This window comes from Talpa europaea (genome assembly GCF_964194135.1).
Source record: "Talpa europaea genome assembly, chromosome: 3".
Classification (NCBI taxonomy): domain Eukaryota; kingdom Metazoa; phylum Chordata; class Mammalia; order Eulipotyphla; family Talpidae; genus Talpa; species Talpa europaea.
In genome coordinates, this window is record NC_140069.1 from 111,533,223 (window position 1) to 111,559,860 (window position 26,638).

At 36.4% G+C, this 26,638-nt stretch overlaps 1 protein-coding gene across 1 annotated transcript in view; it reads left to right on the plus strand.

Moving 5' to 3' along the window:
• PCLO (piccolo presynaptic cytomatrix protein) overlaps positions 1-26,638 on the plus strand; it is a gene marked incomplete at both ends in the record, with an annotated part of 281,873 nt that overhangs the window by 16,285 nt on the left and 238,950 nt on the right. The window contains one exon of the mRNA XM_084230265.1: positions 6,082-7,461. Within this exon, the coding sequence (XP_084086391.1) occupies positions 6,082-7,461 (1,380 nt within the window). The remainder of the gene's footprint in view (positions 1-6,081; positions 7,462-26,638) is intronic.

Here is a 26,638-nt window from a genome sequence, read left to right on the forward strand (position 1 = left end):
ATATAAAAGTCGTTCTGGTTTCTTTTGAATTCACTACAAACAATGTTTTCTCCCTTTTTCACTTCATTAAGAAAGAAGATTGGTCTTTTGTTTCAGGAAGGAGAGATCATAGTTTGAACACTGCATTTCAGATTTCACACTAGTGTCTTTATATGCATGTTGTCACTTAATGTGCTCTTAAATGAAATGGTATCTACATTTTAAAGGGTCAGTAAAGATAATAAGAAAATGAGAATTTATATTTTAAAGCAATTTGAAATCTGATGTGGTTTTTTAGAAATCAGTTACCAGATAGCCTTTTAGGAAAATGGAAAAGATATGGGATTTTAGATTTGGACAATATAGATATGAATCCTAGCTCAGCTACTGACTTGATGTGTTATTTGGTCATGTCATTTTATTTTTCTGAGTGTTTTGCTTCCTTATTTATAGTGTGAGAGTTTTCATGAAGTTAAAATCACACTTTACAACATAAGCCAAAGTGCTTTGAAATTGAAGCTATATAAATATAATTATTATTGACTTTTATAAAAATTCTAATAGGGAAATGGTGATAGTATTATCATTGCTAACCCTATTTTGTGGTGCAAAAACTCAGGTTAAGAACTTAAGTGACTTTTGCAAGGTTACAGAATTACATAGCAATGAAGCCCATTCAAGAAGCTAGAACTGCAGATCCTAAAGTTAACATTTTTTAATAGTTAATATATTTTTAATAGAACATAGCATCTTTAACTGGATTGTTTAGCCACCATACCATTTCCAAAATTTCTATGTGCGTAAGAGAAAAAAAATTTTTTTTTAAATATATTTTTTAGGTGAAAAGTCAGCCTTCTTGGTTGGACTTTATTTTTGGAATTTTGTGTAAAAAAAATTCAAAATCCAAGAGCATTGGTTTTATACCTTCTTACTCACTGTTTTCCAAACCAGAGTCATATTGCTGAGTTCTTTTTTGTCCTTTAAGAAAGTGGTGAGCGCCTACTTTAAGACAAACACTCTGTTAGAGTATGAGAATAGAAATGATGGTGATAACTTTGCTCAATGAAAAGAGTCAAACTCAGAGTCAAGAGAGAATAATTTCACAAATGATGATATTTTGTTTTAATAAGTGATGGAATTGTATTTGTAAAATAAAACATAATAAATTTATGTAGATTATGTCTAGTCATATGTGAATGTCACCTTTCCTGCTCTTTTTTCTCTCAACTCAAAAGTCAGGCTATTTTTTATTAGTTCCAAAACAGAAATGTGACATTTCTACCATTTGTTCTGTAAGATGAGAATTTTCGGCATAATTTAAAAAACTCTTAGGAAACAAATTTACATTTATGTGAAACAATTCAAAGAAGTTGAATGGAAGATTTCACTATAAGAACATGTGATTAGAATTATTGCATTTGTTGAGGAAAATTTTACCATGTAGATCTATATATTTTTTAACTTAATCCTTTAGGGGAAGGATTAAAAAGTTATCAGGGAAATAAATGGTAATGAAAAATATGGATAGAATTTGTGGAAAAAATTTAAAATATTGTAAAGTTGATTAAGTGCAATTTAAACAGATTTTTCTTGAATACACTTGAAAATACATATATACAACTGTAAAATTTGATTAAATTATAAGTCAAAAGGGACTTCTATTAACAATAAGCTAAGGCAGCTAAGAGAAGCTACAATCTATTATGAAACTATGTCTTTTTATGTAAGTGTTAATTTACTTTAAGCATTGTATATATTTAAAAATATTTTTTCCTTTCCAACACAAGATAAATAAGATTTTCTTAATTCCAGTGAACATAATTGAATTCAAAGAATGATGCTTGCAAAATACATAATGAATTAAAAAAATTCATATGACTTGATTTTCACTAAAATAATTTATTTGCTCTATTAAATTTAGAATTTAGTAATAGTTGAACCATGATATATTTAATTATTAGATTTTTTTCATTCTATTACTTGGATATTGGAGATAAGAGTTCTTCTGATGCAGTTGTAGGGCTTTTTAGTACCTTTTCTTGTATTCTCCCCATCATTTATCAAATAAATGTTGATGATTATCAGGATGTTGGGGAGTGAGTACTATTTCTAACAGGAGACCTGGAAACTTGTTTACAAAATCTTTGTGGAAGACTGTTTCTGTGAATCAGACTTGTTCTCACATGTTGTCTGACATCTACAACCTGAGGAAGAGATAAGGACTAAAATCTTTAAAGTTCCTCATTCGTAGCTATAGTGGAATGAATGAAGACAACCATCATTTGATCATGCAGAATTAGGGGACCATCTGTGTCAATAATATAAGATCCCGATGGAATTGGCAGCCAATTTTTAAAAAATGATGATAGTAAATTCAATTTCATTTCTTTTCAAAGAGAGAGAACTGCTTAATTTTGGAAGTGAAATAGGCAATAATTGTCCCAGGCAGAGAAAATATGTGTGTTTAGAAGATATGGTAAGGATGGGGGACTCCTTACTTTGAATCAAAGTGGAGATAGATTGCCATGGCACAGGTAGAGAGTAGGTACTTGAGAATGGCGTGCAACTAGAAAATGAAGGTAGAAGTCTGTCCTATGAACTGAGTAGACAATGGGATTCATAGAGTGAAAGCAGAGCTCTGTGCTTGAAGAGCACAGTCATTTTCAATTAGCTAATTCAAACTAGCTCAAAAAATACTTGTGAATACTTCTAATGCTTATAGTGTCAGTTAGACCATGGGAGTTAGACTATTGCTAGGAAGTCTTTACTATTTGTTGTACTCTTTTGGGGCATATATACCTGGAAATACCAGCATCTGTAAATGCCAACTTAAGAAAACTAACAAAATTGTATATTTTGCATCTCTTACACAAAACTAACCTTATGTTATAGTTATTGGAGAGGCACTGCAGTATTCTGGAAGTAGTTAAAGTCAATCCTTTCCGTTTGTTTTAAGCAGTTTACTTTTGGTGGAAGTATTTGAGAAATAAGGGCCTGATAAGGGACAGTGGCTAGTGGAAATAGAAATTTGAAAAGATGAATGGAAAATTGCTTTGCAAAAACAGAGCTGATACACTTGAGGAAACATTGAGTAAAAATATCACTGAATCTATGACTCAATGGCTGAGAGGACGAAGTGCTTACTGTTGATTATTTGCCCTAAGTGCATGGGGAAAGATGTGACCTACAGAAATGTGGAAGTTAGTTCTTGGTGTTAATGCTGGCAGAGAGGTGGAGGGTACTTGTAGACTTTTTCATGTTCTCAGTGTGTCATCTTTTTAGTTACTGTTTTTCATTTGAATCAGGAAATTGGAAATGCTGCTGTTTTCAGTATTAGATTAAGTGCGTAGATAAAAATCTCTTTTATTTCAACAAATTTGAGCAGTAGAATTAAATAAAAAGGAATTCTTTCTAAAAAATCCTAGGAGAATAAAAGGCTTTCGTATTTTAATAGCTATCTATAGGCAATGCTTTTAACCTGTGTTCTAGCAGCCAGGAGGAACTTTGAGGGATCAAAAGTTGTTTATGTGTTGTTTATCTACTTAAAGAAAATATGGTCATTAAAAGGACAAAAGACAGGGCAATTAAGCAGTGTTTAAGAAAAGAATATATTAAGAGGAAAACAAATTTCTCCCTGGGACAGCAGGGACTTGTCTTCCCCCTCTTTCCTAACTGCCCCATCTCTGCTTATATAGAAACATAGTCATGTACATTTATAACTGTAAGGAATCATTTGATTTTGGAATAATAGTACAGCATGTGTTTTCCAGTGGTGATGTACTTCATCCATTAGATACGTCATCTTTGGGTTCTAATTTTGTGGTGGACCAGAGGTGGAGTGAGAGCCTACTAGCTGGCTATGCACAAAGTGCTAATGTTCACATTGCAGAGAGACAAATATTTTACTGGTAAAGCCATATACATCCAACAAATTTTCAGGTGAGCGGAAGGAAATAAGCAGGAAGAACAGAACATAGGAATCATCACAATATCATGAGCTACTTATAACAAGTGTAACCTTCAAGTTTACATTATATATTATCTTGTTTCTTATCTGACTCTTTGACAATAATGTACTCTCCTTAAGGATAGAGACTTTTGTTGCTTTTACTCGGTGGTATGTGCTAAGTAGAAGGTGCTCAATGAATATTTGAATACAGAAATTAATAGGTGAATAAGTTTTGCATCTACATTGGCTATGCTATTTGTCAAAAAGAATAAGAATAGTTAATGATAATGTAAATTATTAACCTTAACCTTAGGAGTATGTAATGGAAAGGGTTAACATTAATTCAGATATCATATAATATTTTATAAAGAAAAATTGATAACAGTGTATGTAAAGAATTGTATTTATGTTTTACTTTTTTTATTTTGCTGGTTATATAATTATGAAATAGGAGAACAGCAGAATTGACATTGAGAGTAGGGGTGATGTCTGAATAGGAAGAAGCACATTTATAGTGTAATTTCCTTCCATCAAGTAGGGGATAAAATGGGATGAAAGTTTCTTACATTCTGGCCTTCCTTTAGTAATGATACTTGTAAAATCAGCTCTAACTTGATTAGTTTTGGGACTTTCAATATTCATATGTATAGAAGTTTTTAGTGAAGTGCTTCAAAATACAGAAAATTAAATATAAAAATATCTTTAATACCTATATTGAAAATAATGTAATGAACACAGCCATATTTAAAAAATACTGCTTTTGCTTTTTGATTCATATTTTATACAGTAATATAACATTTCAATTAGAGTTGAAATTCTTTTAATTTTCTTCAAATATTTTTATTCCATGAGATTGCAAAATTAACCTTGTTATACTGGTGTACGAGTTTAAATAATTTCAGTGTGCTTTCTTATTTTAAAGTCCTTTTAGTGATAAAAGTAATCAAGAGTTTTTTTTTTCCAATAGAAAAGCTTTGCTTTATAAGCTGTCAATTAACAAGTGTTTAAAAAAAAAAAAACCTAAGGAATCACTCATTTAGTTTATTACAAAAATGAAGTTGTTTGCAACTAAAGAATATATTTTCATCACCTAACACTTCTCAACTTTGTAGTGTGGAAAAATTTTTTGGTACCTGTTTTAAAATTTTTTACCATGTAGAATTTTCTAGGGAGAATCAGTGCTGAACTGGTCACATTGATTTCCTTCAGTGGAGAAATCTGGATTATATAGACTTTGAAAACCTAAAGTACTTTGGTAATATATAAAATTTTGTACAATTAATATATATCAATTTGGAATAAAATTCTAAAAATAGGTACTCTTAGTTACTTTTAAATTCTCTTTAAAATTTGGTATCAAATTCAGAAGCTCATTCACAATGGATGTGATAGGAAGAGTAGAAGCAATGAAACAGGCATTTCTCACATACACACATATCATATAGCATCAAATACATAGATTGGTCATTATATTGCTCTTTTCTGTATATTCAAGTAATTAATAAAGTAAATTGTTTTCTCTGTTAGATCTTGGTATTTATGATAATGTGAGGGAGCATCATTATTTTTTTCTTTATTTTCTAAACAGAGAATGTTCTCTTTCTAACCCAGCATGGTTAACAATTATCATTTTCACACATTTGAGTATGTTGTCTTGGAGGGGGAAGTTAATGGTCTGTTAATTTAAGAAATTAGCAAAGTGTTAATGATTTGACAAGTGTACTCTGTGTTGTATAATTGAAAACTGTTTATGAGCCCTTAGTTACTAAAATATAACATAACTGATTTATGGAATTTATTATTTTATAACTCATGTTTTTTAACTATACATCTCTTTCTATTTTGGGATGTAATCAAACAGTAGATCAAAGGCAGAGAACAACAAAATCAACATTGGAAAAAAATGTAACCCTGTTAATTTTTACTTCTTATTTTCCTTAATATATAGAATGCTTCAGTCACTGAAATGTATTAATTATACTTTACTGTAGTTAACCTTTTAGATATTTTAATATAAATTACTTTAAATAATCAGTAATTTAAATTTTGAACAGTGATAGACATGATTTAAAATGGCACCATGCATTTTTAAAATGTTTATATATTTTTACATTTTTACCACCTTAGTGACCACTGTTTTATATTATTTCTAGATAAAAGAGTGGCTCTGTTTAAACTGTCAAATGCAAAGAGCTCTAGGAGGCGAACTGGCTCCAGTTTCTTCATCACCTCAGCCTAAACCCAAGACTGTTCCTGTTAGTCCTGCGTCAGCAGCAAGCAAGCCTTCTCCACAGTCGCAGCCAGCGTCTCCAAAAAAGGATACTGCACCCAAACAGGATATCTCAAAGACACCTGAGTCTAAAAAGCCCCCACCATTAGTGAAACAGCCCACTCTCCATGGTTCTCCCCCAGTCCCAGCCAAGCCAGCCCCTCCCAAAGAGCCTTTTGTCCCATCTGAGCAGGCCAAGTTCCCCGCGACTGAAGATAAACCAAAGCAGCCCAAGACGGTAAAGTCAGCTCCAGAGACTGTGCCCTCATCGTCAGCAGCCACAAAACCTGATATTCCAAGCTCCAAAGTACAAACACAGGATCAAGAGAAAACAATCCCTCCTCTAAAAACAGATGCTGCCAAACCCTCCCAAAGTTTTCCACCAACAGGTGAGAAAGTCACCCCATTGGATTCTAAAGTTATACCTCGACCAGCATCAGATTCAAAAATTATTTCACACCCTGGGCCCACTTCAGAGAGCAAAGGTCAAAAACAAGGGGACCCAGTTCAAAAGAAGGAGGAGCCTAAGAAAGCACAAACCAAAATGAGTCCTAAGCCAGATGCCAAGCCAATGCCAAAAGGGTCGCCGACACCTTCAGGCCCACGACCAACCACTGGCCAAGCTGCTCCTGTGTCTCCACAGCCCTCAAAGCCTCAGGAACAGCCCAGACGTTTCAGTCTGAACCTGGGAAGTATTACTGATGCCCCTAAATCACAGCCAACAACTCCTCAAGAATCTGTGACTGGAAAACTTTTTGGGTTTGGCGCATCAATCTTTAGTCAGGCATCAAATCTAATCTCCACAGCTGGCCAGCCTGCATCTCACTCACAAAGTGTGTCAGGGGCCCCCACCAAACAAGTCCCACCTCCTTCACAGCCACCTATGTCTCAGGGGCCCCCCAAATCCATGGGCACGGGTCAGGCGCCACCGGCACCTGCAAAAGTGATACCTGTGAAAAGGGAAACAAAAGCTCCAGTGGCTGAAAAATTAGAGTCCAAAGCCGAACAAGCTCCAACAATAAAAAGAACAGAAATAGAAAAGAAGCCTCCACCTGTTAAGGATAGCAAACCTGCACCAGCTGAGCCTCAAAAACCTGTCCTTCCCAAAATGGAGAAAACCCCCAAACCAGACTCAGCCTGTCCACTCTGCAAAACTGAACTCAGTGTGGGTTCAAAGGCTCCTCCTAACTTCAATACCTGCACGGAATGCAAGAAGCAAGTGTGTAATCTCTGTGGATTTAACCCTACACCACACTTGACTGAGGTAAGCCATGTATTAAATATACACCTATGTTACATATGGATTTGATTACATTGTGTTTTTTCTGAAATATTTTGGTAACCAGGTTTCTGAGGAAAAAATACATTTCTAGTGAAGAAAACAAGTAAGTATTGGTATCTTAGAAGAAGTTTCAATTTATTTATTACAGGCTTTCTTATAAAAATTTATGAGGTTTATGCTTTGGATTAATGTACCAGAGCAAAAAGATGATATAAATTGCAACTTATATGAAAATTATTTCAGTCCTTCATGAATTAAAGACCTACATCTTAGGACTATTTGCTTTTCACCTACAAATGCCAAATAAGAGTTGTAATTTACTCTTCTCAAAATCTCTGATTTTTCTGGTATTTTTAGTACATTAAAAAAAAGTAAGGTTGATACCTACCAGATCTGTAAACAATGAGATCTATTATTTTGCAAAAATCAAGAGCTTTATAGAAGTTAATATTGCCTAACTAGAAAATATTGTTTTTTAATAATTTTGTTTCAGCTATTGTGGCATAAATATAATAGAGAACTTTATTAGGAACTGTGAAAAAAAAAAGAGGCATATATTTCAGTTTGTAACATCAGGGAATTTTTTTAATGGGATGACAGTGGCATTTTCTACACAATTCAAATGACCAAAAAGCAGAAGGCAGATTTCTGCTTAATATAGTTATCAGATAATGAATCTATAAGCATTAGTAATGTGTTAGGGCTATTAGAATATTTGGATTTGGGAGGATACTGAATGGTTAAGCACTTGCTGCATAGTTAAATAACATCAATGTTTTAATAAGATTTGTGGGAATGAATTTTAAGTAATTTTCATTGTTTTTATACAAATCAGAAATACTTAAGGATTATTTTTCCACTGTCCTTGATTTTGTAATTCACTGGAATTGAAAAATTAAATAGATTTTAGCAATTATGTAAAAGAGTTAATTTGGGTTAGTTTTTAAAAAGATTAAACCATGAGAAATATTTTCTTTTTTCTTCTGAAAGACAGATTGCTTTGACATGATTAACAACATATTAACGTATTGTCCCTATGAACTTAAGCAGATTTTCATCTACTTTAACTGTAATGAATGTTAACTGAAATCTATTTGAAAGGAAGATAAAATTTGGTTTCTCTTAGCACTTTATGAGTGGAAACAACTATAATTGTGACAGTGTTTTCGATTCAATGAAAAAGTAAAACAAAAAATAAACCTTAAGTGCGTTTCATATTTTTAGAAGAGTTGTTTTAGTTGTGTATTCATGATGAGTGAAATTTTGATTTTCCCTATACAATTGTGTTTATTTTGTAGATTTAAAAAAAATTGTACCCTTTGTTCAGGAAGCTTTATGGAATAAACATAAGGCAGTTAATTTAGTGCTAAAGCAAACAGTAACAGTAAAGACAAAACTATAAAATTTGCATTTCAAGTGTATTTGTGCATACTAGAAAGGTGTTTGTGGAGGACTGTGACGTGTGTATGTTTGTCCATATATTCATTCGGACCATAGTGAGTATTAGAAATCCGTCCGAATTTGGAGGTATGAGAGACCCTTGGGTAGAGAGAACATGAATATTTTAGAAAAAATCTTTGATTTTCTGTGTGTTGGCAAATTAAATTTTGGATGTGGTAACTTGGAAAGGAGATTTCTTGACTAAGATGTGGAATTTCAATAAAAAATATAAATGGTCTCAAGCATTTAGATGGTTTAGGCAAAATCCTATTTTAAATATGTTAAGTGGGATTTAGACAATCTGTCATTGTTCAGATTATGTTGCACTTTGAATTTGGAAGATCATGTTTCAGAGGAGAGAAAAAGAATTTGATGTAACAATAGCAATGGACTGGTGCTTCTAGTCCAAGTTGACTATGGTGAACCAAATGAAATTTTCAGTTAGTCTAGGCCTGACTGCCTGTGGTCTCCAGGTAAAAGTCCATTGGCTGACCTGGCGTCAAGTGAGTGAATGAAGGTTAGTGGAGATATTTCCTACTATTATTCTATTATTACCCCAGAGCACATTGTTGGATGGGCAGAAGGGGTTAATAGTATTTGTTAGAATGTGTGAACAGAAAGGCACATTGTATTTTCTTGTGTGTGTGTATGTTTGTGTATACATATATCTCTAGAAAATTGTAACTGTTACAGGACAACCCCAATGTTAAATGGGTTGCCTGACTGTGAGTCCTCACCCATGTGCTTAAAGGAACTTATAATGAGACTCAACTGCAGGCACACACAAAAAGTTTAATAAAGGGTTTATTTATTTTTTTTAAAGGGGAAAATGAAGAAAAGAATAACTCAGGGAGAAAGAGAAATAAATTGGTGAATGTGTCCTACCAGTTCCACTGAGTTAGGACCCTAATAGAACACTGAAAGTTGGTGAAAGATCAAGCACCTCCAAGGCCCACATACCTGCTATATACCAAACCTGGCTGCTTAACTCCATCCTCAGTTCCCAGCATCCTCCCTTCAGTGGTGATGACATTTCTGGATTAGTGGTCCTTGGTGCCTTGGATCTCTTTGGTCTGGGGAGGGCGAGGAGTCCATAAAACCTGTTTGTGGAGTTTGTTCAGGACATCCCTTCCCCAACTTAATACGATTTAAAGGTTTAGTTTGTCATGCTCTCACTGTTCATGCTATTAGTCTCCCCCATTTCTGTCAGTTAGTTGTGATTAGGAAACCATCATCTCCTTGATTCTTATTTTTATTTCTGCCTCTTCTTCATTCTGCTTTGTGATATTTTTCTTATGCTCCATTATTTTCTGCTGGTCTGGCACTGTATTTTGATTCTAGTTTTAGAGAGCTCATTCTGAAACACAGGCTGCATGCCTGTGGGTCAGGATTCAACCTTTTCCATTTATTTTTCTAATAAGTCATAATTAAGTCTGTATTAGCCTCTATACTTACTACCCTAATCCCTGAGAGGCAGGACTTCTTTTCTTCTTGGTGCCATTTTGCACTCCCCGATAGCTGTTGGTTGTGTTCCCCATGTGCTGAAGAGAGCTGGTCTTAGTTTTCCATGCCTTAGGGAGCCCAAGCCAGTCCCCTCCCTCTCCTGCACATTAATCAACACACCTGTCCCTAAGGTTGTTTCCTGTCTATGCTACACAGCATCTCCCACAGCACCAGAGGAGTGCCAGGGCTGCCTGCTGGGCCCTGGGCTGGAGCCAGGCTTCAGCCTAAGCTTTATGATTTAACTGTTTGATGCTTAGTTTGTATAAATGTCGTTATAATCCATTAAGGAACAACTTCTGCCAAATCAGGGGATATCTTATCTTGGAAGGAGTTTTAAAAGTAGCAGCAGGGCTTTCTGAAAGAGCTAGTCTTATGCATTCTGGAAGCATGCTGAGAAAAACAGCCTGTATTGGCAATCAGTTTGCCTAGTAAAATTTAATCATCCTAGTTCAGTTCACATGCAAAAAAGGTGTAAAAATTACTCATAGCAGGTATTTATTTTGTTGTTTTTACTAGCTTCTCACAAGTAACCTTTTACTATGAAAATAAGGCTTTACACTGTTTCCTCATGTTTCAGGAACTCCTAGAGTCATAATTTTGCTTCCTGATTAGTAAGATAATTGTGTATAGCTTAAGTGATATAGGAATAGCTAGCATATATTTGTCACTAGGCAACAAACAGGGCTTTTGAATCAATTAAGACCCAGTGGTGCAACTGAGATCCCTTCAGATATTTACACTCAAATACCCAAGGAAGGCCTAGTGGAGATGAACTTCATTTTCTTAGTTTGACAAACACATAATATCATTGCTTTAATAGTGAAAAAATCACATATCCAAATGTACTTAAGTACACACACATATACACACTCTCTTTCATTCATATACAGGAGAAACTAAAGATTGAAAGAATGATCAAAATTCATTAAAGAGAAAAGTATTTACCAATAATCAGTTTACAAAAACTTATATAATGGATATCTATATTCTGACTGCTTATTTCTGGCTTTCATGGCCAAGAGGGAAATCTGATGCCACTTTTTGACTGATGTAAAAAAGCTGGTGTTTGTGGAAACACAATTTTTAGTTATTCATTTAAAAAATGTAGTATTCATTTTTAGGAGAAATTTGATATGTTATCTTTTTGTTAAGTAGTACTTAGTTGAATAAAGTCAATGATAGTTTTAAAATGGAAATTTTTAAAACCAATTTATAAAAATAAATTCATTAGTCTTTTTTTTCTATGCATTTTTGTACAGTTAATATTCTACTCTATAGAGTAGTTCTATATTCCAACCTTAACATATATTTTATAGTATTTCCTCATGTAATTAAAGACCTAAATATTTACAATGATTAATTCTTGGATGTATGCTTTTTCATCCACATTCTCTTCAGATTAGGGATTTAGGCTTTCATTTTTTTATTATAAATAAGATGAAGATTTTTGGAAATAAATGTTTGTATTCTAAATTCTTTCCCAAGGAAAACTAACCTCCCTAAATGAAAGGCAATAACCCTGAAGTATCAAATTTTCTTTGGAGATGTGAAATAGTTAAAATTGCCACTGCTAGTATATATGGTTGCTTTCTTACTACAGTCTCTCCAAAATTGAGTAATATCACTTAAAATGATATTTGTTAACATGGAAGTCTAAAAAGACTATTTATTGTTGATTTGATTTGTATTCCTTTGATTACCAGAACATTTTTCAGACATTAAATATGAGCAGATAATTCTAATTATGATCCCAGCAAACTTTTTGTACAGACATTGTGGGAAAAATAAACTTATCAATCCTGCTATTTTTTTTGTTAACAGGGCTGGAATTTACCAGACCTGTGTGAAAGGCATTGTGCCAGATATTTGTCTCACTCTACACTGTGTGGTAGGTTTTGTACTTATTTTAGGAATTAAGAAAATGAATATCAGAAAAGTGCAATTATCAAGCCAGAGAGGCATAGCTCAGAGGCTGAGCCAGTGCTTTTTCTCCTATACTATGTTTAAATAACCTGGGGAACTAGCTAACAAATGACATTTGTTTTGTGCTTTTCTGCCTCTACCAGTTGGCAAATTCTAGTACTTTAATACCAACAAATCTGTGCATAAAACTAGGTAACAGGGCCCCCCTGGTGACGCAGGCGGTTGAGTGCAGCACTGTGAAGCTGTCCGCAGCCTCTGCAGCGCGCGTTCGATCCCGACCAACCACCTGGCAAGGGTCCCACATGGCGTGGCAGACCTCTCCTGTAGTGCCCGCTGCTCCCCTCAGCAGTGTATTTTGTCAGTCTGCCTGTTCTGTTCCCCTCTCTGTCTCTGGTGAATCCTCTCACCCTCCTGCATATCTGGCCTGTACCCCGGTTCTTGTATAAATAAATAAATATTAAAAAAAATTCTTTCCTTAAATTTCGTGAACAAAGAACAATAGGAAAAATGTGAAATAAAACAACTCAACTTTATATTCAAACAAGCATTGCCCCAGCAGAAAATATTCCTAATTTCATCATTTTCTTGCCTTATTATTTGTGGGTTACATAATTGTATATATTAATATAATTTTAATATAGTTTGAAATAAATTCAGTGCACTTATACTGTACAAACAAATTTATGGGCCAGACTCTGAGATTACTCTTTCATTAAATTAAAATCAGATAGCAAAGTAATATTTCTGGTCTAAATATAACAGTCTATTCTACTGATAATATAATTTATATTTTAGATTTATACAACTTATTTTACATCTATCTTAATCTAGCAGAAAAAGCGTAGTGATAGATATTCATGTAATTAAAAATATCTTTTTAAGGAACTCTCCTGCACTGCTGGTGGGAGTGCAAATTGGTCCAACCACTATGGAGAGCTGTGTGGAGATTTCTTTAACTACTAAACATAGAGCTTCCATATGATCCAGCAATTCCACTCCTAGGTCATTTACCCAAATGACACAGAAACAGTAATTCCAAAGGGCACCTGCACCCTATGTTTATAGCAGCACTATTTACAATAGCTAAGCTATGGAAGCAACCCAAATGCCCAAAAATAGATGACTGGATCAAGAAGATGTGGTACATATACACAATGGAATATTACTCAGCAATCAAAAAATATAAACACATGCAGTTTGCAGCAACATGGATGGAGCTAGAAGGGATCATGCTCAGCGAAATAAGTCAGAAGGAAAAAGAAAAATACCGGATGGTATCACTCATAGCAGGAATTTAGAAAACCTAAATAAAAGACCATGAAAAAGACTAATCAATACAAAGTAAAAATCAAAATCAACAAGCAACTATAAACCAGAGACATACTATGGGGAGGGGGGGTAGGGGGAAGGGAAGGGTGGGGAAAGGAAGGACTAGAGTCAAAATAAGGGGGAGGTGCAATTGTATGGGGAATATAACCAAAATGAAAATGCATACATTGTGCAAAGATGAAAAAAGATGTAAGAATTATATAAAATAAAATAATTTAAATAAAAAAGAAAAAGAAAAAATACATCTTTTTATATTTAGCAACCTTGGAATTTTTTTAATACACATATGTGTGTGTCATGTGTAGATTGCCTAAACTTGGACTTAATTACTTTCTGTAATTTTAAAGAGTTTTGTAAGAAAATATGTTTATGAACAGAAATTTTGGGTTAGGGTTAGGGTTTAAGGGTTAGGGCTAGGGTTTAATTTACTTTAATTTACTTTAATGTGATTAATTTACCAATTGTGGAAGCCACAGAAAGAAGAGATGTTCATTTTAAACACTTTCATCTAAAAAAAATGCTATGTGATTGATTAAGCAACTAATAAAGATCATAGGGTAAATGATGGTTGTGAGTTCCTTAATTGTATTTTAAAAATGAAATTAAATTTATAATACCATCAATTTACATTTAACCATGTCTGAGTAACACTTGTTATACATTTTCATCCAGTTTCAATTTATTTCACTAAATTATGTAGAATGATTTTTTTAACATACCATGTAATGTCACATCATCTCAAAGGATTATCACAAGCAGTTTTCTTTTAATACATGCCAAAAATAGAACCATTCCACCTGAACCACTCAAAGGAGTGCTAGTTAAAGCATTTCATAAACAAGGTACCTTTTCATTGAGAAAACTGTGAGGATGTTAGTTCCTTTTGCCATTTATTCAGCTTTCATGAAATTCTGTAGACTTCTCATATCTATTACATGTCATCTATTTATTCTACCATTCCTGTTTAATTCATCAGTATACTGCAATACGTGAGTAACTATTAGAAAATAACCACTCTAAAATAAACTGCATTCAGAGAGAAATAATTATGTAAGTATTATCTAAGTATGTAAAATCTTAATAATAGAATTGAATGACTTAGATACAAGTGAATAGTGTCAGCTGAAACATGAAAAACAAAGGATTGAATATGTTTCGTGACTTTTATTAAAAGAATCACCCTCTATTTAAAACCTTGCTCGCTTATCAGCATTTCAAACCACCTAGAGTCAGTTTTCTTCTGGCATCTCCTGGCAGTATAAAAACACATACTAATTGATGGACCAAACAGAATCTGGTATTGCACCTATCTGAATCATATACAACAGTTTATTTTCCCCAAAAATGTATTTTATTGAACTGTAATCCCACAAGCCACTACATTAAAAACATGTCCCTTGGTTAAGAAAATTTGTAAATGCTTCATATTTAATCCATTGCATATATTGATGCTATGAGAAGCCTTTTAATATAGGATTTTCTTTTTTTTTTTTTAAAGATTTATTTATTTATTTATACAAGCACTGGGTACAGTCAGAAGCGTGGGAGGGTGAGGGAATTCACCAGAGCCAGAGCAGGGAGCAGAGCAGGCAGAAGGACCGAAGTACACTGCTGAGGGGAGCAGCGGGCGGCAGGAGAGGTCTGCGCGCCATGTGGGACCCTCACCCGATGGCCGGGGAGCAGCTGGGGATCGAACCGGCGCTGCAGAGGCTGCGGGCAGCTTCGCAACCCAGCGCTCAACCGCTGCGCCACTGGGGAGGCCCTTAATATAGGATTTTCTTTAATTTTGTATATAAATATTAATTTTATCACAATTTTTCATTTGACAGAACTAGTGTTCAAGAAGAAACTCATTGGGAAATGCTGATGTACAAATATGTTTGAAAGTCATTTTGTCATTATGGAAAAGTAACAAGATTGATTTGCTTAAGTAAATGAATAAAACCTGTGTAATCAAGGCATATGTGATTAAAAGCAGAAACAAAACAGAAGATGGCAACCTAATCAAATTTAATAACATTGTTCAGGGTGAGTCATGTATACATATAGAACAATGAGAAAAACATCCTCAGACCATCATCTGTTTCTCTCTACATAGTGAACTTAAAACAATAGCTCTTAACAATCAATTGAAATCTCAGAAGCTTCTCTTCATTGGCTTATAATTGTTTCCTTTCTTTTTGCAGTATTTATTATTCTGACTTATAACCTCCCAAGACAATATTGCATAATGGTTAAAGGTTCAAGTTCAAAAGCAGGTTCAAGTTCTAGTCCTATCACTTGTTGATGAAAAAGTAATCTCTATAAAAAGTAACATCAGGGCTTCCCTGGGGGCGAAAGGGGTTATGCACCACACTATGAAGCAATCCACAGCCTCTGCTGCATGAGTTCACTCCCCCAGCAGGCCAGGGAGCAACTCATATGGTGCAGCAGACCTCTCCTGTCTCACCCACTGCTCCCTTCAGCAGTGTATTTCAGTTGGTCTGCCTGTTCTGCTCCCCACTCTGTCTCTGGTGAATCCTCTCATCCTCTGCACATATGGTCTGCACCCCAGTTCTTATATACATAAATAAATAAATCTTTAAAAAAAAAGTAACATCAAATGAGAAGGGACTGTGTTCTGTGTTGCTGCATCTATATTGCTCTAAGTAGTACCTGTCATAGAGACACTCAAAAAACATTTCAAAATGAATAAAGGTTCAAGTAGGAGTGACTTCATAGTGTGATGGTTAGATGAAATAATTTGTTTCTCTTTTTAGCATAGGATCTGATGCGTGTTACTCCAGAAATACTATTTTAAATATTAAATGCTTTTTAATTAGTACCCTATTTTCTTATTCCCATAATTATTTCTTTTGTCTCCAGGATAATGAATTGCACTATTTAGGAAATGGTGCCATTATACTCACAAACTTAATATTCAACATGTCCTATATTGGAGTTATCAACCTTTCCCCAATTCCTCTGAAAGTATTCCCTGTATTCTAAAAGATACTACAAATCACATGAGTCTTTCCAACATTTCTTTCATCCCACAGAAGCAATGACCTTCAACTTATGTGAATTCTACCTGCTAAAGGTGTCACTTCTGTTATCTCCTTATCCTCAGTTTGAGAGTCTTGTTTGAGTTTTTATTAATACCTCTGCTACTGCAGTTTCTTAACATTAATTCTCCAAAAAGTTACTGATTGCTTAGTCTCCTATTTTCTATGATCTACTGAATCCTTTCATCTTTTGTCATGTAGGACTATATTCAGTGCCACAGCAATGAATACATTTTAAATCCTTCATGCTTTTGCATGTGCCCTAGTAACCACTATCCCATGTCTTTGTCTCACCCATTTCTTGGGATTCATTTTAAATGTCATTTCCCCTTCAGCCCCTACTTCACTGGTAATGCTTCAGGATGTATCATAAATGTTATTACAATTATCTGCTTATTTGTATCAATCATCTTACCAGATTGTGACCCCTGGAGCACTTTTAGTACTGTCAAAATATTGGCACATGGTTGGTGTGATATTGTCACATTTGGTCATTCTGTTGACTGAAATATATTTCTCAAATATATTTGGTCTTCCTCTACCATTCATTTTTTTAAAAAAAAATTATGCATACAAGTACTAGTATACAGGCCAAAGGTGCGGGGGGTGGAGTGGGGAGAGGATTCACCAGAGACCGTGGGGAGTAGAACAGGTGGACTGACTGAAAGATACTGCTGAGGGGAGAGGCAGGCAAGATAGGGAGAGGCAGGCGAGACAGGAGAAGTCTGCTGTGCCATGTGGATCATCTCCCTGGCCTGGGACTGAACTCGTGCTACAGTGGCTGTAGACAGCTTCGTAGTGCTGAGACTTAATCCCTTGCGCCACTAGGGAGGCCCCTTCCTCTACAATTCTTTTTTTTTTTTTTAGATTTATTTATTTATTTATCCAAGCACTGGGTACAGTCAGAAGCACGGGAGGGTGAGAGAATTCACCAGAGCCAGAGCAGGGAGCACAGCAGGCAGAAGGACCGAAGTACACTGCTGAGGGGAGCAGTGGACGCAGCAGGAGAGGTCTAAGTGCCTTGTGGGACCCTTGCCGGCAGCCTGGGATCGAACCGGCGCAGCAGAAGCTGCGGGCAGCTTTGCAGCCCAGCGGTCAACCACTGCGCCACCGGGGAGGCCTCTCTATAATTCTTAACTCACAAATCCTAAAATTTAGAATTTCCTAAGTATTTAGAGTGATAAAAAGTGTCTTTTGTTATGTAAATGAGTTGGATTTTGGAAAGTACCCTATGCTGAGGAGCCAAGTTGCCAGGAGATCTAACCAAATAACTAGAGGGTTGGGACTTCCAGTCAAACCATTAGATCTCAGTGGAAGGGAAGAGAGGCTGAAGGTTGAATTACATTGCCAGTGGCCAGTGATCTCTAATCAATCTTGTCTTTGTAGTAAACCCTCATTAGAAATCCAAAAGGATAGCAGCCAGAGAGTTCCCAGGTAAGGGAACTACTTCAACTTATCAATGTCAGCAGAGCATAATGTGCCATCTGTTGTTGCTGCAAGTCACATGAATGAGACTAAGCTTTATGGAAAAGAGACAGTGGTTTGGTGATCTATGGAGAGGCAGCAAAGCAGAGTTGTTAAATGGCACCGGTGTTACTTCTTAGTGACATAGTTTCTCCACCTATAAAATGGGCATGATAATAAGAGGACCTATCTCATGCATACCTTTTAATCTGTAAGGATAAAAAAGTGAATACACGTAAAGAGCAGTTTGTGGTATTGCTGATTGCCAGTCCACTATCCGATAGCAAAGAAGCCGAAAAACCATGCCAACAGCTTTGAGAAACGGACCAGTTTAATGCAAGATCACCTGGCAGGAGACTGGTGGCAAGACTCAAATCAGTTTCCCCAAGGATGGGGCTTTGGGCATTATTTATTGAGTTAACAACAAATATAGTCAATGCATATTGATCAATTCTGATTGGTTGCTTTCTGCAAAATCATGGCACTTGAATTTGGGTCCCCAGCTACAACTGTCTGAGCACCTCTTTTTAATGAATGTTGTCCATCAAAATGTGAGGCATCTTAGTTCAGTCTTTTATGGCTAGTTTTGGTCTGAACAATGAACACAGTGAACACTGTTCTGGGTGATTTGTCAACATAAAGAAATCTGCTGCTTTTTTTTTCTTGTTTAAAATGGATGGGATGGGGCTTCCCTGGTGGCACAGGGGTTAAAGACCCAGTGATATCAAGCTATTGCCAACCACTGCAACCCAGCCAGCCAGGGAGCAACCCACATTGCACAGCAGGCCTCTCCTGTCTAGCCTGCTGCTCCCCTCAACAATGTATTTCAGTAGATCTGCCATTTCTGCTTCCCATTCTCTCTGGTGAATCCTCTCACCCCCTGCATTCCTGGTCTATACCCCAGTTCTTGTATGCATAAATAAATAAATCTTTAAAAATAAAATGTGTAGGGGTATTTTGGCCCCATTGTTGCATACCTGTCCTGCTGTTCTTGCAAGCTAAGCAGAAATAGGAAATGATTGTGACCACCACAGTTTTGATGGCACATGAAATATAATAAATGATAGGTTTGCCAGCTAGAGTTGTCAGGTCTACAAGACATATAGTATCAAGAGGAAGAATCATTGTTACCTTTTGTTAAACATACAAGATAAAAATGATTCTTTTCTAAGTGAAAAAGAAACTGCTTAATGAAATGTGTTTTGATGTCAAATGGAAAGTGTGGGCCTGTATTCTAAGCTTGAGAGATTATTTCAGATTATTTTATGTAATGTGGTAAAAGGTAATGGGCCTTGACTAAAAGGAAAACACAGGCATTACTGTGTTCTTTTATTTGCTATGTCAACAGTGCTTCTATTTTTACTTATTTGATGAGCTTTTCTCTTTGTGCCATATTAATATGAATGCTCTCTTTACATATGAAAAGAAGCAAAGTATCTCTAAGATTTTGAAAAGACTTATCTGAAAGTTTTATCATGGATTTTCTTGAAATGAGTGTATTTGGGAAGCCTTAGAAAATTGCTGAGCAGTGATTACTGCCAAGAATATGTTGAATTCAAGAGAAATGCTCACTGAAACTTATGGCTAAATGGCTTACTTCATATCAGCCATGATCTGAGATTTATTTTCTTTCCTGACATTTGAATGAGTTGTTCACACTTTTGAATTAAATGGAGGCTTTATATCTTTCTGACTTTGGCTAAATGATGCCTAGTAGCCACAATTCTTACAATGATTTATCCTAGTTCTTTTTTTTTTTTTAAATAATAAATTTTATTTTTATATTCCCCCATACAATTGCAAACGCCCCATTCTGACCCCAATCCTTCCCCTCCCGCCCCCCACCCCCCAAAAAGTGTCTCTGGTTCATAGTTTTCTGTTGATTTTGATTTTCACTTTCTTATATTCATTTTCCTGGTCCCTTATTTAAGTTCTCTAGATTCCTGCTATGAGTGAGACCATCTGGTATTTTTCTTTTTCTTTTTGGCTTATTTCGCTGAGCATGATCCCTTCCAGCGCCATCCATGTTGCTGCAAATTGCATGTGTTTATCTTTTTTGAATGCTGAGTAATATTCCATGGTATATATGTACCACATCTTCTTGATCCAGTCATCTATTTTTGGGCATTTGGGTTGTTTCCAAAGCTTAGCTATTGTAAACAGTGCTGCTATAAACATAGGGGTGCAGGTGCTCTTTGGAATTGATGTTTCTGTGTCCTTTGGGTAAATACCTAGGAGTGGAATTGCTGGATCATATGGAAGCTCTATGTTTAGTAGGTCCAGAAATCAGAAATCTCCACACAGCTCTCCATAGTGGTTGGACCAGTTTGCACTCCCACCAACAGTGCAGCAGAGTTCCTTTTTCTCCACACCCTCGCCAACATTTGTTGTTGCTAGTTTTTTTAATATGTGCCATTCTCACTGGTGTGAGATGGTATCTCATGGTAGTTTTGATTTGCATTTCCCAGATTACAAGTGATGTTGAACATTTTTTCATATGTCTGTTTGGCCATTTGCATTTCCTCTTCAGAGAAGTTTCTTTTTAGCTCTTCTGACCATTTTTTGACTGGATTATTTTCTTTGTTGTTGCTGAGTCTCATCAGCTCTTTGCAGATTTTTGTGATCAGTCCTTTATCATTAGTGTTGGGTGCAAAAATGTTCTCCCAGTTGGTGGGGTTTCTCTTTGTTTTTGTTATTGTCTCTTTTGCTGTGCAGAAGCTCTTTAATTTGATGTAGTCCCAGCTGTTTATCTTTGTCTTCACTATCACTGCTTTGGGTGATGTGTCTGTAAAGATGTCTTTGATGTGCAAATCACGTAGTGTTTCGCCTATATTTCCTTCTATGTATTTTATGGTTTCAGGTCTTATGTCTAGTTCTTTAATCCATTTTGAGTTGATTTTTGTGCATGGTGTGAGGTAGTGGTCAAGCTTCATTCTTTTGCATGTAGCGACCCAGTTTTCCCAGCACCATTTATTGAACAAACTTTCTTTGCTCCAATGCATAGTCTTTGCTCCTTTGTCGAAGATTAGTTGACCATAAATCTGTGGGTTTATTTCTGGATTTTCTGTTCGATTCCATTGGTCTGTATGTCTGTTCTTGTTCCAATACCATGCAGTTTTGATGATTATGGCTTTGTAGTATAGTTTGAAGTCTGGGAGTGTGATGCCTCCATTTCCTTCTTTTTTTTCAGTAGAGCTTTAGCTATTCGGGGTTTTTGGTGATTCCATATGAATTTCATCAATAATTGTTCTATTTCTTTGAAGAATGCCATTGAGATTTTGATTGGAATAGCATTGAATCTGTATATTGCTTTTGGTAGGATGGCCATTTTAATAATGTTTATTCTTCCAATCCATGAGCAGGGGATGTCTTTCCATTTCTTTGTGTCTTCTTCTATTTCTTTTAACAGTGTTTTATAATTTTCTTTGTATAGGTCCTTTACCTCTTTTGTTAGATTTATTCCCAAATATTTGATTTTTTTTGTTTCGATAATAAAAGGGATGTTTTTTTTTATTTCTTCTTCTTCAGATTTATTGTTTGTGTATAGGAAGGCTACTGACTTTTGCGTGTTGATTTTGTATCCTGCCACTTAACTGAATTGATTGATGAGTTGAATTAGTTTTTCTGTGGAGATTTTGGGGTTCTCTATGTATATTATCATATCATCTGCAAATAGTGATAGTTTGACTTCTTCTTTTCCTATTTGCATTCCTTGGATGTCTTTCTCTTGTCTTATTGCTCTGGCTAGGACTTCCAGTATTATATTGAAAAGCAATGGTGAGAGTGGACATCCTTGTCTTGTTCCAGATCTTAATGGAATTGCTTTCAGCTTTTCGCCATTGAGAATGATACTGGCTGTTGGCTTGTCATAGATGGCCTTTATGACGTTGAGGTATGTTCCTTGTATCCCAAGAATTTCAAGGGCTTTTATCATGAATGGGTGTTGCACTTTGTTGAAAGCTTTCTCAGCATCTATTGATATTATCATATGGTTTTTATATTTCTTTTTGTTGATGTGTTGGATAACGTTGATTGATTTTCGGATGTTAAACCATCCTTGTGCCCCTGGAATGAATCCAACTTGGTCGTGGTGAATTATCTTATGGATACATTGTTGGATTCTGATAGCTAAAATTTTATTGAGGATTTTTGCATCAGTGTTCATTAGGGAGATTGGCCTATAGTTTTCCTTTTTTGTGTTGTCCTTATTCGGTTTTGGTATTAGTGTAATATTGGCTTCATAGAACGTGTTTGGTATTGGCCCTTCCTTCTCAATTTTTTGGAAGAGTTTGTGAAGGATAGGCACTAATTCGTCTCTGATTGTTTGGTAGAATTCATTTGTAAATCCATCAGGTCCTGGGCTTTTGTTTTTGGGGAGGTTTTTGATTACCATTTCAATTTCGCTGCTTGTAATTGGTCTGTTTAGGTGTTCTATTTCTTCTTTATCTAGCTTTGGGTGATTGTAGAGTTGTAGGAATTTGTCCATCTCCTCTAGATTGTTGAACTTGTTTCCATATAACTGTTCATAGTAGTTACTGATTATTCTTTTGATTTCTGCTGTGTCCTTTGTGATTTCTCCTCTTTCATTTATGATCCTGTATATTTGTGCTTTCTCCCTTTTTTCCTTTGTGAGCCTGGCTAGGGGTTTGTCTATTTTATTGATTTTTTCAAAGAACCAGCTCTTGGTTTCATTGATCTTTTGGATTGTTTTTTTAGTTTCAATTTCATTTATTTCTGCTTTGGTTTTTATTATTTCTTTTCTTCTACTGGTTTTGGGGTTTTTTTTTTTGTTTTTTTCTAGATCTTTGAGCTTCGAGATTAGGTTGTTTCTTTGAGTTCTTTCTTGTTTTTTGATGTGAGCTTCTATTGCTATATATTTTCCTCTTATTACTGCTTTTGCTGCATCCCATACATTTAGGATATTGGTGTCCTCCTTGTCATTCAATTCAAAGAATTTTTTAATTTCTTCTTTGATCTCCTCGTTAGTCCAGTGGTCTTCCAGTAGTGTGGCTTTTAATCTCCATGAGGTAGGATAGTTCCTTGCCTTCTTTTTATGATTTATTTCTAGTTTGATGCCTTCGTGGTCAGAAAAGATGGTTGGTATGATTTCAATCTTGGTGTATCTGTTGATGTTTGTCTTGTGCCCCAGTATGTGATCGATCCTGGAGAATGATCCGTGTGCGCTTGAGAAAAATGTGTACTCCGTTTTTTTTTGGGTTTAGTGTTCTATAGATGTCTGTTAAGCCCAAATGCTCTAGGTCCTTATTTAGAGCTTTAGTTTCTTTACTTATTTTTTGTCTTTTTGATCTATCCGTTGTTGATAGTGGTGTGTTGAAGTCTCCCACTACGTATGTGTTTTCTCTGATGTCTGTTTTCAGAGAGGACAACAGTTGTCTGATATATTTTGGTGCTCTTTCGTTTGGTGAGTATATGTTAATGAGTGTTATTTCTTCTTGAAGTATTGTCCCCTTAATCATAATGTAGTGACCATTGGGGTCTCTTTTTATTTTTTTGAGTTTGAAGTCTGTTTTATCTGATATAAGTATAGCTGTTCCTGCTTTCTTTTTTGGCCCATTTGCTTATAGGATTGTTTTCCATCCTTTGACTTTGAGCCTATTTTTATCTTTTGTAGCTAAATGTGTTTCCTGGAGACAGCAAAAGGTTGGGTTTTGTTTCTTAATCCAGGCTGCAACTCTGTGTCTTTTTATTGAAGAGTTTAGTCCATTTACATTTAGAGTTAATATTGATATGTTAGCATCTGTATTTGCCATTATGTTTGTCTTTCCTTTGATTTTATTTATTTATTCTTTTAATAACTTTTTTTTTTTTTTTTGGTCTTCTTTCGTTGTTATTCGTCCCTCTGAGGTTCTGGCTTTAGGATTCCTTGTAGTATTTTTTGGAGTGGGGGTTTAGTCGCAATGAAATTCCGGAGTTTCTCTTTGTCTGGGAAGGTCCATATTCTTTCTTCATGGAGGAAAGAGAGCTTTGCGGGATAGAGTATTCTTGGTTGGCATCTGTTTTCTTGGAGTCTGTTGACTATGTCCCTCCACTCTCTCCTTGCCCGTAGTGTTTCTTCAGAGAAGTCTGATGTCAGCCTGATTGGTTTTCCTTTGAATGTTATCTGTTTCTTCCCTCTTGTCAGCTTCATTATTTTTTCCTTGTCCTGGATTCTTGGGAGCTTTACTATTATGTGTCTTGCTGTGTTTTTCCTTTCGTCATGGAAGTTTGGTGTTCTTCTTGCTTCTTGTATATCCATTTTCAGCTCCTTCTTCGCATTTGGGAAGTTCTCTTCAATTATATCCATGAATATTTTCTCTGTTCCTACATCTCTCTCCTCTCCTTCTGGAATTCCTATAACTCTTATATTTCCTTTCCTCATGGAGTCAGATAGTTCCCGAAGTCTTTCTTCATTCTTTTTCCTTCGTACTTCTCTTTCCTTTTCTGTTTTGGTTCTTTTTATTTCTGTGTCTTCAAGAGTACTTATTCGCTCTTCCATTTCACCTATTCTGCTTTCATTGCTTTTCCCAGAGTTCTTTAGTTCCTCCATTAATTCTTTGATCTCCTGCATTTCTTTTACTTCCCTCTTTAGGGACTCAATTTCCTTCTTCTGATCTATCACTTTTTTAATCATGGCAATTTTAAATTCTCTTTCTGGAAGGCTCAGAAGTTCTTCCAAGTTGCTGTCGTTGCAATCTGGGGAGTGGTTTTCTTTTTGTGGTGTGCTTCTTTACTGAGGAGTTGTTAGGTTGCGTGTCTTTCTTCTACTCCCTACTGTCTGTTTTCTAATTTGTCATATGCGTTGGGACACTGTGTTGCTCGGACTGAATGGCATCTTGGGTGAACTTCTCCGCTCCCCTCTGGCTCTTCCAGGAGCCATCTCTGTCTTCTGGGGGAGCTTTCTGCTGGTTTTAGGCAGTTTTTACTGAAGAAATGTCCCTGTTCTAAAATGGCGAAGCAGGATGCAGTCCCTGCGCCTCCGGTTTCAGGCACACTCTTCTGCGCACCCGGTCTGCCCCGGACGTGGGTGCCTGCTCCCTCTGTGGGCTCAGACTGCTGGTCGGAAGGGGCCTGGCGTGGGCTAACTTCCCGGCTGGCCACTGGGTCCTCCAGAAGCCTTCTGCCCTTTTCAAGCAGTCTTAAGAAATTTCCTGTTCTATGGGGTGTTAGTGACTTTTTTTTCCTGGTCGCTAGGTGGCGCCAGAGATCTCTCCTATTGTCCTTGGGGGGCTGTTTTTCGCCTCCCCCCACCCCGTGGGACAGGGAACAGAGCGGGAATGGTAGAGTACACCTCAACAGCTTTGGGGTGCTGTGTCTGCCTTGTGCCCCACCGTCGTGGAGAACCCACGCCCCGAATTTTCGTGCCCCAGGTCTCAGTTCAAAGCCCTCAGTTCCAGGACGCTGGCTGTAGCCCAGTTCAGTGGCGCGGGAATGGCGCCTTTTGCACCGCTCCCGTGCCTGGGCCCCTAGTTCCTGCTTACTCAGGGAGGGACCTTCACCTCAGTGAGTTCCTCCGCGCGTCTCCCCGCAAGCCTAGGTTGTCTCCCTGCAAGCCTAGGTCGCAGGCGCGGGGACCTGGGCAGCTGCGATCCTGGTCTGCACTTGCTTTTCAAGCGTGCAGAGCGCTTTTCCGTGCTAGCTTACTGGCAGCCTGGGCTGTGTGCGTGTCTCCCGGGGTCTTTGTTCTTCTCTAATGGCGCCCGGAGCCGTTCGCTCACCGCCGCGGCGAATCCTGCAGGGTTCGCCTCAGCTCCCGTTCATGGGGTGTGGTGGCTGCAATAGTTCCTTTCCACTCACAGTCCCGCTTGCTGCGTCGTTTGTTCTTGTTGGCCGTTTTGGTTTGTTGTTTTCCTCCTCTCTGCCCGTCGGAGAGTGCCGCCTCTGTGGGCGGGGGAGGGGAGCCGATTTATCCTAGTTCTTAAAAGCCAAAGCTCTATTTCCTAATTAATGCTCTCTGTCACCTCAGGGAAATTATTAATATATTTTCTTACACATAGAATGTTATTTAAATTACACAAAATAAACAGCCATGTCACTTGTAGTTTTAAAAATGATGTTTATTTTTAAAAAGTTATGTAACATTTAAAGGAAATATAGAGTACATTTTAAAACTAATATTACTCCTACCTAATTGGTGAAATAAAAAATCATTTTTTTTTCCCTACAGCATAATAGTTTCTTATTGCTGTGTAAGTAGTTGCCACAAACCTAGCCACTTACATAATCCTCACTAATTAGCTCAGTCTCCTGGCTCAACAGTCTGGCATGGCATGACTTGCTTCTCAGATCAGACTGAAATCAAGATATGGTTGGGCTGTATTCCTGTCAGGAGCTGTGCAAAAGAATCTGATCCAGCTTCATTCAGGCTGCTGGCAGAATTCAGTTCTTTGTGGTTGTAGGGCTGAGTCCCTGCTTTCTTGCTGACTGCAAGCTAGGACTACTGTTATTTCTTTGAGGCA